Source organism: Vigna unguiculata, chromosome 6 (assembly GCF_037176805.1).
Source record: "Vigna unguiculata cultivar grain cowpea cultivar isolate G323 ecotype 2 chromosome 6, ASM3717680v1, whole genome shotgun sequence".
In the NCBI taxonomy this organism is placed as follows: domain Eukaryota; kingdom Viridiplantae; phylum Streptophyta; class Magnoliopsida; order Fabales; family Fabaceae; genus Vigna; species Vigna unguiculata.
This window is the reverse complement of record NC_140797.1, coordinates 2,972,560-2,991,334: the sequence shown is the minus strand read 5'-3', so window position 1 is coordinate 2,991,334 and position 18,775 is coordinate 2,972,560. Positions and strand designations below refer to the sequence as shown.

General features: G+C 37.0%; 1 protein-coding gene across 3 annotated transcripts in view; it reads right to left on the bottom strand.

The window, feature by feature from the left end:
• LOC114187153 (putative E3 ubiquitin-protein ligase RHA4A) overlaps nucleotides 1–18,013 on the bottom strand; it is a 39,686-nt gene extending 21,673 nt beyond the window's left edge. Inside the window, exons 1-3 of one of the 3 annotated variants that reach the window (XM_085674713.1) lie at nucleotides 17,494–17,999; nucleotides 17,316–17,383; nucleotides 16,236–16,716 (exon numbers count right to left, since the gene is read on the bottom strand). In XM_085674713.1, the coding sequence (XP_085530839.1) occupies nucleotides 16,410–16,716; nucleotides 17,316–17,383; nucleotides 17,494–17,754 (636 nt within the window). In that variant the 5' untranslated portion in view covers nucleotides 17,755–17,999 and the 3' untranslated portion in view covers nucleotides 16,236–16,409. Of the gene's footprint in view, nucleotides 1–16,235; nucleotides 16,717–17,315; nucleotides 17,384–17,493 lie in introns of those variants that run through there. The other 2 variants (XM_085674712.1, XM_085674714.1) reach the window with 2 other exon arrangements.
• Between the last annotated feature and the right edge of the window lie 762 nt (nucleotides 18,014–18,775).

The window sequence follows — 18,775 nt, the reverse complement described above, 5'->3', positions numbered from 1 at the left end:
AAAGCTTCTGCCTCTTCTTGAATTTCTTCTTGATATTGTTGCCCTAGAACTAAAGTGTTATTTTTAACAACTTTTTATTCTTCCCTATTCCAAGAAGCATTTTCATTTACTTCAACATCTCGACTAATGACGAGCTTTTTTGTTTGTAGGTTGTAAACTCAATAGCCTTTTGATTGTGTGCTATATCCCAAGAATATTCCTCGTATAGCCTTGTCTCCAAGCTTGTGCCTCCTTTGATTAGGAACATGTATATGTAGCAGATAGATCCAAATACTTGAGCCTCTTCTCCAAGTTTCAATAGGAGTCTTATGATGGACTGCCTTAGTTGGACATCTCTTTAAAAAGTAAACTGTAGTGTAGACTGCTTTAGTCCAAAAGGTGTTAGGGATACTTTTCTCTTGTAGCATTGATCTTGCCATCTCAATGAAAGTGTGATTCTTTCTTTTTGACACACCATTTTGTTGTAGAGTATATGCGACTGTAAGTTGTCTCTCTATGTCTTCATCTTCGCAAAATTTGTCAAACTCGTGAGATGTGTACTCCTTTCCATGATCATTTCTAAGTACTTTTATCTATTTTCCACTTTGCTTCTCGACAAAGGGCCTTGAATTTCTTGAATATTCCAAAGACTTCTGACTTTGCCTTTAAGAAATAGACTTATGTCATTCTAGAGAAGTCATCAATGAAGACGATGAAATACCTATTGTTGTGATGTGAAGGCATCCTCATTGGTCCGCAAACATCAGTATGGATCAATTCTAGTAAGTCTTTTGCTCTCCATGCTTTGTCCGTCGAGAATGGTAATCGATGTTGTTTATCGAGGAGACATCCTTTGCATGATTCATTATTCTCCTTCAAGTATGAAAGATCTCTCATTATGTTTTTCTGATGTAGAAGCTTTAAGGCATGTATGTTGAAGTGGCCAAATCTCCTATTTCAAAGCCATGAGTCATCAACTTCTGCCTTCCTGGCAATATTAGTTCCAGGTTTGAAGCTTATGGGAAAGCTTCTATTTCTCTTCTCCATTTTTACTTGGCCAATTTCTCTCTTTCTATTGTCATAAATTTTGCATGTACCTTTCTCAAAGTAAAGAGAATATCCATTCTCCATCATTTGGCCAATACTTAAAAGATTCTCTTTAAGATTTGGAACTAATAAAACATCCTTAATGAATTTCGTACCTTTCTTTGTCTCCACCATGACAGTTCTTTTTCCTCTAGACTCCATTGTGGTGTCGTTTCCCACTATCCGAGTACCAACTTCCTCCTCCGCTAGGATATTCTTGATTGGCATAAAATAAGCGTTGCTCCTGATTATGTTCTTCAGCAAAGTTTGCTTGTTGCTTATTTTTATTACGACAATACTTCTCTACGTGGCCAAATTTCTTGTAGTACTGACAATGAGGTTTTCCATGATGCCAATACTCTTTTTCGAAGTGACTTGCCTTTTTATATATGCCACATGGGGGATATTTTCCCTGATGGGTCATAGGGAAGCTTCTAGAATTTTTTTATTTCTAGAAATTTCTCCTCTACTTTTATTTCCTTCATATTCTTTAATCTGAGATCGTAATTTTAGTTTTGATTAAAAGGCCTTTTTGACCGAGTCTTCTTCATGCCTTTTCAATCTTTGCTCATAAGCTTTAAGAGATTCCATTAGTTGTGTTATTGACAATGTGCCCAAATCTTTTGTTTGTTCAATCGCGGTTGCGATTGCATCATATATTTGGGGAATAGAAATTAAAATTTTCTTAACGATTTTTTTGTCAAGAATAGTTTCCCCATAGGCTTTCATCTGGTTAACTATTTCTTTTATTTTAGAATAATAGTCTTTAGTGGTCTAAAATTATTTCATTCTTATTAATTCAAACTCTCGTCTAAGAGAATGAAGTTTAACATTGCGTACCTCATCATTTCTTTAAAACTCTTCTTGTATTGTGTTCCAAGCTTGCTTTGCACTTGTGGCACCTATTATTCTTGGAAAGATTGTGTCATAAAGTACTTGTTCAAGAGCAAATAAAGCCCTTGAATCCTTCTGTTTGTTTTCCTTCAACTCCTTCTTCTGAGCTATAGTAAGAGTGGAAGTGTCTTCTAGAATAGTGGATCTCTCTTCTGTAATGTCCTATAAGTCTTGGGAGTGAAAGAATGTCTTCATTTTGACACTCCAAAAATCATAATTTTCTCATGTGAAAATAGGTACTGGAATTGATGATGTTTGATTGGTAGTGGCCATGGGTTGAGAAAATATTTTGGAAGTAGTATATAATGGAGTTATAGTTTTTTTTTAAATAGTTGAAAAATTTATCTACGCCTAGTAGATGACCGAACATAGCTCTTGTACCACTGATAGTATTTTAAGGTTGTGAAAGCAATAATTCATGGGATAGAGAAAATTGTGGAGATAGTAGAATGTGGAAGTTGTAGTTGGAAGGAGTATGTAGTTGTAGTAGTGAGTGGTGTGTTATATGTTGTCTTAGTTCTTGTCATATATGAAATGGTTGAGTACATGGGTATTTATAGACCTATAGACCATTCTAGAAAATGCTAGCCATAACTTGTGTGGAATGTTCTAGATTTTGCCTATGTACAGTGTTCTTGATATCTTCCTCTATCTTAGGCTTTTCTACTTTGTTCTAAAACTTACATTACATTTCAATACTTTTATATTAGGATTTTTTAGTTTCTTCTAGAATTTGCATTACACTTTAATGTTTTCATTTTAGTCTTAAAATCATCAATTAGACTTTGCAGATATCTTATTACCATAAATCATCTACATAAAGGCATTTAGTGAACAAAATTTAATGTTGAGTTTTTTTCACACACGCACACCGAATATAACAACACTCTTTACAACACCTTGCTTATGCAGAAAAGCATCAATCACCTTGTTTCAAATTTGTGCAACATGATTAACACCATACAATGCCTTTTTCAGTATATATACTTGTTGTTCTCTTCCAGACTTCTCAAAACCTGGTGGTTGTAACACATATACATCCTCTTCCAATGGTCTATTTAAGAAATGCATACTTGACATCACGTAGGCAAATACTCCAACCTTTTTAGTTCGCTACAACAACCACTAGCCTTACTATTTCAAGCATTGATCTAACCTATATTTGGCAATTGTGCCATTAGATTTGCTTTTGATTTTAAACACCCATTTCACATCAATAGGATGTTTATTCTAAGGTAGATTAATAAACTCTCAAGTCATATTTTTCTTAATTGCTTCTAGTTCTTCTGTCATAGGATTCTTCCATTCTATAACATCAATGGTATGCTTCCAGTTCACTGATTCGGAATCAGTGAGAAAAGAAAAATGGACTAGTTGTTATCAACAATATATTGGGTTTATATATTTTTCATATGGGTTATGGTTGTTGAGAGATTATGGTTGTAATTATAAATGACATCAGTCTTATACATATAAGACATTTGACACCACTTTTACCCCAAAACCTTAAGGTAATGGTGTTATGGGTCTTTACTCTTATATAGTGTTTTACTTTGTCTATTTTATCCAATGCGGCACTTTGACTCACACTTAGACTATTCCCAACAATCTCCCCTCAAGGGTGAGTCCTTTTTTTTTTTCTTTTTTCATGTGGTATATTTCCCTTCAGGTGTATGAGTGACCCTTTTTTGGTTGTGGTTATGCGGTTAGTCACTTTAGTGACCCCTTTGGTTATGTAGTCAGTCACTCCAAACCATCGGCTTTGATACCACTGTTGGGTTTATATATTTTTCATATGGGTTATGGTTATTGAGAGATTATGGTTCTAGTTATATATGACATTAGTCTTACACATATATATAAGACCATTTGACACCACTTTTATCCCAAAACCGTAAGGCTATGGTGTTATGGATATTTACTTTTATATAGTGTTTAACTTTGTCTGTTCTATTCAATGTGGGACTTTAACTCTCACTTGGACTATTCCTAACTATAAGTGTTGAGTTTTGTTGATCAAAGTTGACAAAAAACCCTACACTATTTGAACCATGATATAAGGCCTAGAAAAGGAAATCTTACACTACTTGACCCTTAGTACAAGGTCCACAAAGTCGTACACTATTAGATGCTCCATGATGGCCCAAGAGAATAAGAGTTTTCTTTCACCTTGCATAAGTGACTCTAGCCATTCTTGAATATGCTTTTCCATGGCTAGGGGGTATGCCATTATCGTTTCTTCTTAGTTTTGGAGTGTTTCCAAGTTGTAATATGGTGTTGCTTGGGTAGGTTGTCTCTTGTAGGTTTCAAGAGGTCTGCTTGATATTGCAAGATTATGTGTAATTGTAATATTCACTAGTGCATAATGGGGTTTTTAACTCGCCTTATAGGCTTCGGTTACTGCGGGACCGAAGCCTATAAGGAGGCGGTGGCATTTTTGAAATTTTTCTCAGCATTCTGCCTCGGGTCCCAAACTAACCGAAGCATATAACCCATCTGTATCACCCAGATTTACAAAACTGCCACTGACAGCGCACGCTTTGGCCTCGGGTGCAAAAAAACGAGGCCTATAACAGAGATTTGGCCTCGGGTGGCGAAGAACCGGGGCCTATACACTTCCATTTGGCCTCGGGTGATTGACAACCGGTGCCAAAATGCGTGCCCTTTTTTCTTTTTCTTCTTCCCCGCCGCAGTCTCCATTTCTCTAAACAACTCCATTTCTCTCTTCTCTCTCCCTGCAACCTAGCCAACCCTTTTTTTCTTTTTCTCCTTCCCCGCCACAGTCTCCATGTCTCTCTTCTCTCTCCCTGCAACCTACCCCTCCACCGTCGATGGTTCGCTGGTTCGTTGCCGCCGCTGGGTCGTTGCCGTCGCTGGGTCGCTGTCGCCGCTGGTTCGCTGCAGTTGCTGGTTCGCTGCACCTCCATTTCCTCGCCGCTGGGTCGTTGCTGCCGCTGGGTCGTTGCTGCCGCTAGGTCGGTGCCGCCGCAGCCGCTGGTTCGCTGCACCTCCATTTCCTCGCCGCTGGGTTGTTGCCGCCACTGGGTCGGTGCCGCCGCTAGGTCGCTGCCGCCGCTGGTTCGCTGCAGCCGCTGGTTCACTGCACCTCCATTTCCTGATTCCTTGATTAAATTTTATATGTAGTTTTTAGGGTTTGTTGAAAAGGGTGGCTGAAATGCAAAGTGGAAGAGGGGCTGAAACCAGATCTGGAAGGATGATACCACAGAGGGGTTCTTCCAACTGCAGTGGTGCTCGAACGACTTACCACAACTGCAGTGGTGGTCCAAAAAAATGTCCCCTATGGCCTCGGTTCTTACGTTACCTGAGGCAGAAAAAGCGCTTTATGACTCCGGTTAACACCCGAGGCCAAAAGTCATACCTTTTGGCCTCACCCCAATATGCCTCGGTTCTAAAACCGAGGCAGAATAACAAAAACAGCCGGGGCCAAAAGCCCATTCTGCACTGGTGATTGTGATTCTTGAGAGTGGAAAGCTATGTTGAGATTGCATATGCTAACTCGATGTAGCGCCCAAGAGTGAACTATAGTATAAATATCTGTGTATCTTTATATCTTGCTTTCCTTTCCTTCTTTCTTGGTTCTTACAATAGCGCAAAGGTACCTTTTTACAGCTATGATTTGCATAGTTTCAATTAAAAATGTTGTAACAAAAATGGCAATGACAATTTGGTAATAAAAATGATTTATATTACATCGTTTCATACTAGAATCGATGTGAAATATACTTTGTGGTCCCTATTACATCAATTAAGAACTGAATCGGTGTAATATTGTTGAGGTTGTGGTTTATTACATTGGTTGTTAGAAGAACAAGTGCAATAATGACTTAAAGAAACCCTAAAACAAGTCCCACGACACAAATTTTATTCTTCGTTCCTCTTCAACTACTTTCTCACTTGTTTTCGAAGCCAAAAAGGAGTCCCTCAATGCAACCTTGTGTTCTTCCTTCGTTGCCAATTGTGGTGCTTTACTTGTATCAAAACCTCACCGGAACAAGTTTTTTTAACTTGATTTCGTCTTAAATGGTTTTTTATTGGATAATATAAATTCTTGGCTAGCCAAAATAGAGACTGATGTTCCTATAGTAGCAGTGGTGATATCCGTCGTGTCGTGGGGGATGGCGAAACAATTCAAACAGAGAAAGCAAGTGGATTCAACCTATAGAAAAGGTATATGTGCGGTGAATCAATGATTCTTTATTTTATTGAGTCTTAAAAGTTTTTAAAATTATTATCTCAAACGTAACTTAAATGGCAAAAGTAATATTTTTCAAATATTCTATTAATCTTATTGTGAATAAGCTTAAAAGATTATTTTAATAAACTTATGAAACTCGAGTTACTTCTATAAATTTAAGTAATATGTTTAATACATATTTAATGTATATGCAAAATCTTTTCTCGGAGGTTTTGAGTTTTTTGCTTTCAGTCCTCTTTTTACCTTAAACACTGACTATGTTGTATATATAGGATGGAATAAGAAAGAAAAAACTAGAAATGTATTTGAATCGAGTAGAAAAGAAAATCTTAACTTTATTATAGCTGAAATCAAGGCACTTGTAGAAAATGTAGAAAAGGTCCAATGATAATCATTGCTATGTGTGAATCAAATAACTTCCTTTTTATTCCTTTTATTTATTTATTTATTTATTATTATTATTATTATTATTATTATTATTATTATTATTATTATTATTATTATATTCTCAACATAGTTTCCTTGTTATTTCGAAGTTCTTGAAATAATTATCAATCACTTACGATGCCACATGAAAAGCAAGAGAGTTACATTACATTGGTTTCAACAAACAGCCAATGTAATGTGTTTTTTTTTTCACTTGCATTGTGAAATGCAACTTGAAACTTTGATGATCTGAATCTCGAGAGTTGCGTGCAAACCATACAAAATTTCAATCTATTGGTTTCAGTTTTCAATAAATTAAAATGTTTTTGTGTAAGACCCACTTATTTTTCTGCCCTAAATATTTAAGAGCCTACCCTAATCTGTTGGGCTTAAGGCTGGCCCATAGAGTGTCCAAAACCCCTAAAGCAACCCTAACTCTCTCATTCTTCTGTTTTCCAAAAACGAACTAGCTTCCTCCTCCTCCTTAGAATTGCCTACAAAGCTCTGCTAGGGTTTAGGTCTCATTCGTCTTCAAGCTAGCTCAACCTCATTTCTACTTCACGTAAGTTGGTCTTCAACTCATATCCTCTCCTCTCTAGTCTAATTTTCGTGATTCTACGTAGTAACCTCATGTACAATTTGTGCTAGTGTTTCCAGCTCGCGAATTCGCTCCTGGAGCTATCGTACTATTTTGCTTAGGTGTCAGGGTATTCTGCTAGCATTTTCCAAGTAAGGAAAGCTAGGATTTCTGCATTTTCTTCACATCTGCCCATTTTAGCTTTATTTTGTGTTTGAGATGCTTAGGTGATATTGTGATTGCTTGGAATATTGATAAATGTGTTGTGGTTTGCAAATGCCTGACTGTTGCACGCGAGAACAGTGGTGGGCACTGGTTTTCTCGCCCAAGCGAGCGTGTCTCGCCTAGGCAAGACTTGCAGAAGCTCGCCCATGATTTCTGCATGTAATCTCGCTCAGGCGAGGAGGTCTCACCTGAGCGAGAATTCGCAGAAGCCATTGTTCCACTGCTCGAGCTCTCGCCTAGGCGAGAAGGGCTCGCTTGAGCAAGAGAACCTCTCTCGCCTGAGCGAGGGTTTCTAGCCTGAGCGAGACTAGGGTAGGTTTTGTGCTCTAGTTTTGATTGCTTCTCTAATGTGGTTGCTTGCTTGCTTGATAGTGTGTTTTACCATAAAAGCCTGATGTATGATGCCATGTATATTGTATGAGATTAAATGGAATGAGATGTCGCTATGTTGAGTATGAAATGGAAAGCATGAATTTGTCGGTTAGTTGGTTGAATATTTGCATGAGACTAGTATGCATGATAACTCTATGTTGGGTTGGTAAGACATGGCTGTGGTATAGGTAGGACATAATTCCATGAACCTCATGGTGAGAGTTCATGGTGGTGCCTTATATAATGGATGTAATTCCATGAACCTCGTGGTGAGAGTTCATGGTGATGCCTCATATAATGGACGTAATTCCATGAACCTCGTGGTGAGAGTTCATGGTGGTGCCTCATATAATGGACGTAATTCCATGACCTCTTGACGAGAGCTCATGGTGGTGCCTCAAGTAATGGACGTAATTCCATGACCCTCTTGATGGAAGCTCATGGTGGTGCCTCAAGTAATGGACATAATTTCACGAAACTCTTAGTAAGGTTTCATGGTGGTGCCTTAGTATATAACTAAGTAAAGATTCAAGTAAGATTGCATCCTGAAGCTCTAAAGAGTTAGTTAGTCTCACGTAGAGCGTACTGACTCAAGTGGTGAGAGTAGTAGGAGTCCCTAGTCTTTGGCAGGATAATGGCATTAGATGTTTGAAGGTTAACCTTGTGCGTGGTAGGGGGAAACCCATTGGCAATGTCTTTGTAGAGCAGTAGAGGACACCACAAGTGCAAGCATCTAGTGAATCCGACTGATTATATGTATCCAGATAATTGAGTCTTAGAGTCTTGCATTGTCTGCTATCACACGTTTTGTTGGATTATGTATTCTTGGATGTTAAACTATATGCTCAAGTGTATGATAAAACCTTTTTACGCTAGCTTACCATTTCTGCTTGTTTGTGTGTTTTATGTGTGGTTTTCTCCTTTTGCGATGATCATCAATTTATTGATGTGAGCAGATGTGGGAACCCCTAGTGGCCACCACCAGGGTGATGGAAACTTTGCAGTATAGACAGGCTTGGGTTGGATCTCTTTCCTTCAAGTAACCTTTGTAGGCACTATGGACTATGTAATATCTTGCTCTAGAGGAGCAAGCTTTTGATCAATTGTCAAACTATTTCTTTCGATTTTATTATTGGCATCGTGGTGTGCCTTAGTCTTCTTTTCTAGTACATTTGGGATAACTGTAATGGTTTAAACCTGTTTACCTTTTTGGTACTGCTCTTCTATATTATATCTTGTGTGATGTTTCATTTATAGATTTATTCTCTATTAAATGGGACGTTATAGTTTTTGAAGTTTCGTTGATCATATAGATTTAACAGAGGTTTGCCAAAAATTTTAAAAGCATAATTGATTTCTTAAAGTCTAATTCAACCCTCTTTCTTGGCTTTAATTGTTTTAATCCAACAATTGGTATCAAGAGCTAGTTATTATAATTTTCTTAAGCATTGAATTATAAAATTTATTTTCAAAACTATGGCCAAGAACAAGGCATTTGTTTCGAAACACATTGTTAACAATAAATGGGTAGTTCTGAAACTCAAGTTTTAGAGTCTCTAAGATTAAGGAAGAGAAAAAGAAAGATAAATTGTGTTGCAAAGAATATCATCATATTTGCACTAAATCTAGATGAGTCTTTTAGAGTATCCTAATTTAGTTATGCAAAGGAATACCTGGGACGTGTTAAAAGTAACACCTGAAGGAATTAGTGACATTAAAAGAGCAAGAAAGGACTCATTGATTCAAGAGTACGAGATTTTCAGACTGCAACTTGAAGAAACCATTGTGGGTGTGAGAAAAAAGATTTGCACATATTGTAAATCATCTCATTGGTATAGGAAAAGACTTAGACAAGGAATAACTAAACATTAAAGTGTTGAAGTGTCTTGATAGGGGCTGGCAACCAAAAGTTACAACCATTTCTAAAGCTAAGGATCTTTCCACTATGACCATAGTTTCGTTGTTTGGAAAATTCAAGGAAGAGCTAAACAATAAAGTGTTGAGATGTGGGAGGTCGATCGGACTAGGTTCGATAATAGATGAGTTAAAATCAACTCAACTCATAGTTGAAAAAATTGAAAGTACAAACTGTTGACACAAGCAAGCTTGAAGAAAATAATTGATAAAGCCATGTACATGAAGATCATAGGTGTTTGATGAAGATTGATGAAGATCCATTTGAAGATTATGTTTTAATTTATTAAATCTGAAAATAACATGTTAAATGTAATGTGATAGTGTTATATCTTGTTACTAGGCTATATGACATAGGTTAGATGTCTTGTGTGCCTTAGTGTGTATCTTTTAATATGTTAAAATGGGTTTTAACAGGTTAAAAGGCTTGTTGTAGATAGTTTCTGGTATGAATGCATTCAATCAATTGAATTATTTTTCAATCGACTGATTTCACGTAAGTAAAGTGAAATTAGTTGACTATACGGAAAATTCTAATCGATTGTTTTTGTAAGACCCACGAAATTTAAATAATTAAATAAATAATTATCTAATCAATGCGGGTAGGAGAGGTCTTTAAGGCATTAAATACTAACCTTCATGACGTGGAAAAGTACTAGCTCAAGTGGTTGAGAGTACTTTGGTTGTATGAGAGGACTTGGGTTCGAATCCTAAATATGCCAATTGTGTGTTATTTAATTTTTAGTAATTTTTTTTGGGATGCTTGGGTGTGATAGGTAAGGATATAATGTTTGATTTGTGAATATTATCATGTAATATGACTTGGTTGAATTGGTTGTACATTTGAAGTGGAATTGTGTGGTTATGGGTTCAAACCTTGGTTTGAACAAAGTATTTTCTTTTTGCTAAAATTTACTATAGCATGCACATGAAGAGGCACGTAAACCCTAGGGTGTATGGCAGCAAGGGGTGGCTGGAAAACAGAAGATAATAGGTCATTAAGGGAGGTTAATGAGAGATTTATGGCAAAAATTCGTTTTATAGCAATTTAACCTTAAGTAAGTCCCAATTTAAAAGGCTAATTGTGAGAGAGAGAAGGGTTTTGGAGTCTGCACAATTGGGGTATTGAGGGCTGCATGAATTTAGAGAGAAACAGTGAGTAGGGAGTGGGATTGAAGGGCTGGACAGCGGGAGAGCTTAAGGAATTGTTGGAATTCAAGGAAGGAACGCAAGCGTGTCATTTTAAGCGAAGGAATTCCAGGTTAGGGGAGTTCCTATTCCAGTTTTCGCTGTTTGTCAATGTTTTCGTGATGTTTTGCTTTTGATTTTTGAAACTTGATGTCTCTGATTGATTGTGAATTTTTTGGTTGTTGGAAGACATGATTTTGAGCTGAAATTGAGAGATAGGGTTGGTGATGGGGGTTAAAAGCCATTATACACGAAGTAGGTGTAATGTTTAATTGAATGGGTATTATTTTATGTGAGGTATATATGCATATATGTGTTGTATTCTGCATGAACGGGAGGGAATTATACATAGAAGACACTGCGGCAAATTAGGTTGGAGCTTCGGTTGTGAATGTAAGTGAATGAGTGTTGTGTGAAAAGAAACTACAACAAGTTGGAACTGGTAGTGGTGCAGGAGCAGAAGGAACCCTAACAACGAGTATGTGAGGGTATAATTGAGATATTACGATTAAATGAGAATGTACATGTGGAATTATAAGGGTAATCTATCTGTGTGTGAAATGGGTAAATGAAGGCAGAATTGATGTTGGTAATGGGGCAGGGATGGTATCTAGTTTCTCACCCACTATTTGGCGAAAGGGGATGGCTAAACAAACTGTTGGTATTATGTTCGAAAGGTTTGTGGTGATAGGAGTTAAATAACATTAGATGTCTTGATCAAGAGTGGTGTGAATGTGACAAGTTTAGAGTAGGAATGGATAAAAAGTATGTGTAAGTCGATAACTAATTGGTATGATGTAATTGTATATGTATGAAGTGAGCACGAGCTGTTGTATATGTTGAGTTTGGTGATGGTATTATGGTTGTGAATGTTTTGATTGGTATGAAAATAATGTATAATTGATTTGGGGTCTCTTAAGACCTGAAAAAAATGCCACAAACCAGTAGCGTTGCACTACTGGTATAGCGCCTGGCGGCACGAGGGAGGCGCCAAGCGGTAAAACCTTAAATCAGTGGCAGTGGCCACTGTTAGCACAGCGCGCCTGGCGGTAGAGTAGGTTCCGCCAGGTGGAATCGGTACAGTAGGAGATCTGGAAAAGACAGGCGTCTTGCGGTGCAGTGTGGAAGCGCCAGGCGGCAACAACGACAAAGTGGCGCATGGCGGCAGGGCAAATTCCGCCAGGCGGTGACGGTGCAGAGGGATTCTGCAGGCACGTGGCGCCTGGCGGTGTGTGATACCCGCCAGGCGGTCTGGAGCCAAGTTCCGCCTAGCGGCGTATGATGCGCGCCAGGCGGTTTTGGTCCAGTGATGGTGCGCGAGGTAAGTTTTCTACACCGCTTTAAGGGATGTTCATGATGCGATGCTTTGGCTGGGGGCACAGTTACGAATGTATCTTGTATTGGGGTAACACGTGACCACTCTAGGTTGTAGCCTGGTGGTTTAGGAAGTCCAGTGGAGTGTGCGAGTTGTGGCTCGTACGGCGAGGTTCGGTGATTGCCCTCTTCAGAGTGATTATGATAGAGTTTTGGTAGTCTAGATGTTGTGGCAAGGTTATTCCCACATGTGGACTATCAGGTGGTTGCTTGTAGTCGGAGGGGCGAGTGGACACTCGTGCAGCGAAGATCGATCATTATTCTCACTTAAAGGGTATAGAATGGATAGACGTCTAAAGGCAAGTGTTGGAAGTAAAATGATGAAAGGAAAAAGGGAGAAAGTGCACTATTCTGGGTTTACATTTGTTAATATGGTATTAAATATTATATTGTTGATTTTATTTAAATGAGCTCACCCTATCTGTGTGTGTGTGGCGATGATCATGTAACGTGTTACATGGGAGCAGATGTTAATGCAGGTGAGCAGGCAGATGCTTAGAGACGGAGTGGGGATATCTCTGGGATTTTATTACTAGTTACTATGTTGTCTAAGGATTTACTTGTAATAATTTTTAGACACTTTTGATAGTAATATGAATGATGCGACTCATCTTTTTATTAATTGTAATGGCGCGTTGGTTATCTAAATTTAAATTTTCTCGCGTTTTTGGGAATTGATGATAAATAAATGCGGTTGTTATTTTATTTATATCCTTATTTATTTTAATAAGTAATTTCCGGCTAGGACGTTACAGTTTTCACTTAAACCAGACTATATAAGTTGTGTTTTCACGAACAGAGGTGCAAATCTAAGCTTTTAGCACGAAACTTTGTCATTCATCTCTGGAAAGCACTCTCTCTACAATACACAGCTCCAACTTGTGTAGCTTGAAGAACACATGTATAGTTGGCTAGGGATAGCCACCATCAGGTTTGGATGTTCTTGTGCCTCTGGTTGGTTTACCTTATGTGATTTCAGGTCTGTAAGTGTGATTCTTGCAAGGTGTGTATCTAGATTTTTGTGTGAGTCAAAAATCTTGTGAGTTTCTTTGTTCAAAAGTGTAATCTTGGTATGTGATTTGTAAAACTTTTGAATTTAATGGAAACCAGGCTCAGGTTGTCCTGGTAAACTAGATCTAGCTCTGTGATTGAGTGAACTAGTATAAAAACAACTGTGCTTTTCTCTTTCCCTTATTCACTCTCTTTGAAACGCTTTAAAAACTCAAGAAAACTAAGTAATTTGATCTTTGGTGTGATTTAATGCGTTCTTGTGTAATTTGAGGTTGTATACTTGTTAAAAACATTGTTTGGAACAAGTCTTGTATGTAAAAGATTGTTGTTTGAGTTGAATTCACGAATTTTGCATTCTGCATAAATCTCCATTATTTTAGCCGACTGATTTGTCTTTTTAATCGACTGTTTTATAGCTTTAAGAACAAATTTGTCTGTTGATTTATATTTTAATCGACTGAAAGTGTACTAGTCTGCTGCATTTACATCCAAACTTTCCAGTCCATTATATTCAATTGAAAAGAGGTTTAACCTTTCGAAAAAGTTTTATAAAGCCAATTCAACCCCCCTCCCCCCCCTTCTTGGCTAAAATCACCATTTCAAAACTAACACAAACCTTAAATCCAAAATCAAATTTCGTTGTGGCTATGTTTATGATTAAACTTGAATATGTGTTTGCATAATTCGTTAGTTAGGCAAGCAACTCAGGGTTCATTTGTTCCATATGGCCACAACGATATACTTATTGCGGCGATTGGAAGACCTGAGCACTAAGTTGTGTACACGACACTACTAAGTCATGGGAACTTTGAGATTACTTCAGTCCAATACAACAGACTACTAAATCCTTAAGACAGGATGCCATGAGGAAGATGAAGATGTAGTAGGAAGAAAAGTTAGAATTAATGAACACTAAAATAAGGTCATCTCTAGAGGAGAAGTTTGAAGAAAGGCTTAAGTCCATACTTAGGAATAAGCAACCGACTCATGTAGAAGCCAATGAAGTTCCTGATTGACATTGAGTCAGCACGAAAGGCTCATGTTTTGTTGTGGATCATGCTAAACAAGTAATTTAACATGAGTTATATTTCGATAAAGATTCCCTGTGTTTGGTAGTGATTGGTAGTGATTGGCTCCTCCTAAAGCTAGGTTGGGTCAAAGCATGAAGATGAGTCTATGAGTGGGTGGTTGACGTGGAAGTAATGGGGAAAGTGAAGAAGTGTCTCGATTTAGATGATGTTGTGGTGGGATGTAGTTGTTTCATAGTTCTCTTGAGACGTTGAGCCAACTCTAGAGAAGGGTGGCTATAGGACACCGCATGGTATGCTCTAGTCTCGACTTATGAGACAAGTATGATGTCATAAAATTTTGGCAGCATTTCATTACATATCTCAAAGTGGTTTAATAAGGGGGGACACCTTTATTTATAGAGGGAGGTGTCTCCAAAGTAGACCAAAACCCTAAAAAATTCTATCTTGGTGAAGGAGAGGAGGACATGTGGTCACTAACTTTCAAAAAAGCTTTCCACTCCTAGAGTGCCATGTGACCACTACTCTAGAAAAAGCTCATCCACTAGAATCATGACACTTGGTCACTTCTCCTAATGTGGTATGCCCTCCATGATGCCTAGTCCACCAAGTTGGGATAAAAACTTAAACTACCCAAGATTAACATAATATAGGTGCAAATTGGTAGTTGACTGAATTTGACTAAAAATCCTATACTACTTGGCCCATGATACAAGGCCTAAGAGGAAATCCTACACCACTTGACCCTTAATACAAGGCCTAAATATTCCTAATCTACTAGAGGTGCTCCATTATGGCTTAAAAATAAAAGAGTTTTGCTTCACCTTGCATATATGCATCTAACTCTTCTTGAATGTGCTTGGTCATGGATAGGGTGTATGCCATCAGGTACTAACAAGACAAATGCTGGAAGGAGGGTCAACCATCCATGTTGTTCCTCTACAACCAGACTAGACATGTGTGATGGTTGATGAGGTTAAAGATCTACATTCACGATTGCCTCTCCAACTTTAAAGGTTCAATTTGTTGGATAGTTTGAAACGTCATTTGACACATCAAACAAATTAACTTTTAATATAAAATGAAGACCAAACTTTGAGACATAGACAAACTTCAATCTTCCATTAAAGTTTAAGATTTAAAAATATATTTAACCTCATTTACTTTCACAGTGGGCCGTTATGCTTTTGTTAATAGAAAAACAAAAAATCGCAAAAGTTTGATCTAGTAAAGATTACGTAATTAATTTCAACATAACCAAACTACAAATAATTATTTTTTTAGTTTGAGTCATTTTATATTCCAAAACAAAACCACACTAGATTGTGAACTAAGGGATACTAATGATAAAAAGTTAAGATAAAATATCATTTATATTTTAAAGAAAGAGTATATATATACTTTTTTATTACATACTATTCCTACCGTGCCTCTTCTCTTATACCATTGAAATAAATATAAAAGTTGCTCTTTTCATCAAAAAAAGATGATGCGGGAATATATACATATAAGGAAAAGTGAGAGTTAAAATATAAATATAAGGTCTCAATGATTTGTGTAAAAATAGAGTAACATAAAGTGTTATAATGAACGTGTTTATTTTTATTATTCTATTGTTGGGACCTTTTCCCTTTTCCCTTTTCTTTTTCCATGCCCAAAAGTAAAAGCTTTTCACCTTCTTGGGACCCTATATTTGGACTCATTCTATATAATTTATTCAAAAAACCTTCATTGATTTCCCCATGGTAAATCTTTGACTCCCTTTGAAGACCAACATGAATCATTGCATTTGTACCAAGTACCAAGATTGAGCTCAAGAAGTTCAGGCCTCAAAAATCATATTTATATATGTTCATTATGGCAACCTAGGACTCAGGAAAGTGACGACAAGACAGTAACATATACACACACACACAAAGAACAAGATGTAGTAGTAAAAGGCAAATTGACAAGAAACAAATAAAGTAGTAGCGAATGATTGATTGCTTCTCTGAACAATTAGTTACAGTTTCTCCATTGCCCCCCAATGGGGATTCAGTAGGCAATTTCCAGAAAGATGATGAGAAAGAGAATAAAACGGTGGATTACTATGATTGATAATGAAGGTATATATGTATGATCATTCCCTGGGGAAATTAGGAGAATTTGAGGAAGCAGGAAGTTGATGATGATGTTGTGAGTGAGGTGGGAATGATGGAGAGTCTGAAAAGATAGCAGCATGCTGGGGTGGGTCTGATATAATATTAATAGACGGTGCTGGATTGATGAACTTGGTAGTAGTGGGGATGATGGAACATCTACAAAGTGGACAAGTGGAGTTTGATTGGAGCCAGTGATGTATGCAATCCAAGTGGAACACGTGCTTGCAATAAGGAATCTGCACCACCTCTTCCTTCACCTCAAACTCCCCCAAACAAACACAACACCTGTTTCAAAATCATCTCTTCCTGTTAACTGTTGCTGTCATTGGACATCATCACTCACTGCATTTATTTACTCTACTAACAATGGAATCAATCCTACACACAGTTTACAAAGTGCTTTCCACCACTTTATCTACTGAAAATTCCCTCACACGAAATATGACCAGTACCAATCGTTGAGATTTTGGTTGGGCTTACACGTGCTCAATTTTCCTTTTTAGCAGAAGAAAAGGAAAAAAACGGACAACAGTTCTTCAAATATTCTACTTATCTCTCTGCTTTCTTTCCATGTACCTACCACTTTTTCATCAAAATTAGTGGATGCCACTAAATATTCTAAATAATCAGTGAACTTTTGGACATTTTTTTTTTCAGATTTGCAAGAACCACATTCCTTCTTTGAGAATAATGTTATGAGAGATGAAATTACAATATGAACACATCCAAATTGCACACAGTAGAGAATCCCTTGGGTAATGGATAAAGATGAGAGCATATATTAATCTCATTACCAAGAAAGAGGATAAAAACAGAATTGAAATAGCAACAACAGTACATCTAAAAGTTCAAACAAAAAAATAAAATAAAAAAGATTTACTTACAAGGAATCTCTTGCTAGCAAATCCTCATCAAATAAAACCCTTGGAAGCTTATCGAGGAATTGACAGGGCTGTGGAATATTGGATAATTTAATTGATGATATAGAAAGGATTATGCAGTAGAAGAAGCAAGCAAAGACATCTAGTAAAAAGCATTTATAATAATGATTTTGTTACTTACTGATGAATGATAGGGAGTGGTGGTTGGTGGATTAATGGGAATGGTCCTTGGAAGCAAATAAGGAGAAGAGGAAGCCCTTCTCTTGAGGTAGAACAAGTAAAACAAGAGAAAGAGAATGATGGAGAAGAGTATAGGAATTGAGAATATGAAGGCTTGGTAAAGCTTAAGCTGTAACTCCTGTGGATACAGATGTGGAGGAGGACTGCTTGCAGCAGAAGCAGAAGCAGAAGCAGCAGCAGCAGCTGCTTGTGGTATACTCATGTTTCTCTCTGCTACTACGTACCTTTATCCCCTAACATTCACAAACTTCCTCACATGATGTGCAAAATCAAAACTTCTAAAGTTGTTGTGTTCAACAACAATATATATACATCACTTCATCCACCACTTACCAAAGAAAGAGAATTTCGTTTCTCTGGTGGCTTTCTTTATTTGTCCTTCGAAGTAGTGAAAAGAGGACGTTGAAATTTTTAAGTTGGGAGTTGTTTATAACATGAATGTGATTTTTAAGTGATGTTAATCTTTAATACAATTCAAAATGAAGTATTTTATACAGAATCTTGCGTTAATATCTGATGAAGGAGAGTGACATTATTAGAAGAGAAATAGTTAGATATGATTATAATGATAATGATAGTGGAAGAGGTACATATTCTATCTTTATTTATTTGAATGATGGGACAAGCTCATGACCCTCCACTAAGGTATAGGCTCACGCCAAGGATCTTCAGCAATTGCATTCTTTCTGCGTCGTTACTAGTGCTAACTTTTCACCAAAACAATCCAACTGCTTTTTCTAAGTTACTACTACTGTTAAACTCTCTACACTTCTTCAATTTCCATCCAAATCCTCAATATCATAATCCTCCAAAATTTCTAGATGCGTTTGCAATTCATAAAAAAAAAGTTGTAAATAGAATGTGTTATTACATTGATTTCTTCTTTAATAAAAGTATGTGTTCATCTACACAAGGTATATATGAACCCTGTTTAAGGATTCTATCCGGCGACCAAAAGTCATGAAATGTCTTTTTGAAAGGTTATATAATAAAGTATAAAAAACTCGATTAGTCTTTTTATCGTCGTGATTCTATATTTATTATTGCTCTGACGAATTTCTACACACGATACTAATATTGCATATATTTAAACTAAATTATTATTTGTATTTAAATTATTTATTTTGTTTATCACACACCCAAAATACAGTCAACATTTGCTTAAGTCCGCACTCATTTAATTTTGCATCTCGTGTAAATTCACATTAAGAAAAGAAAAATTC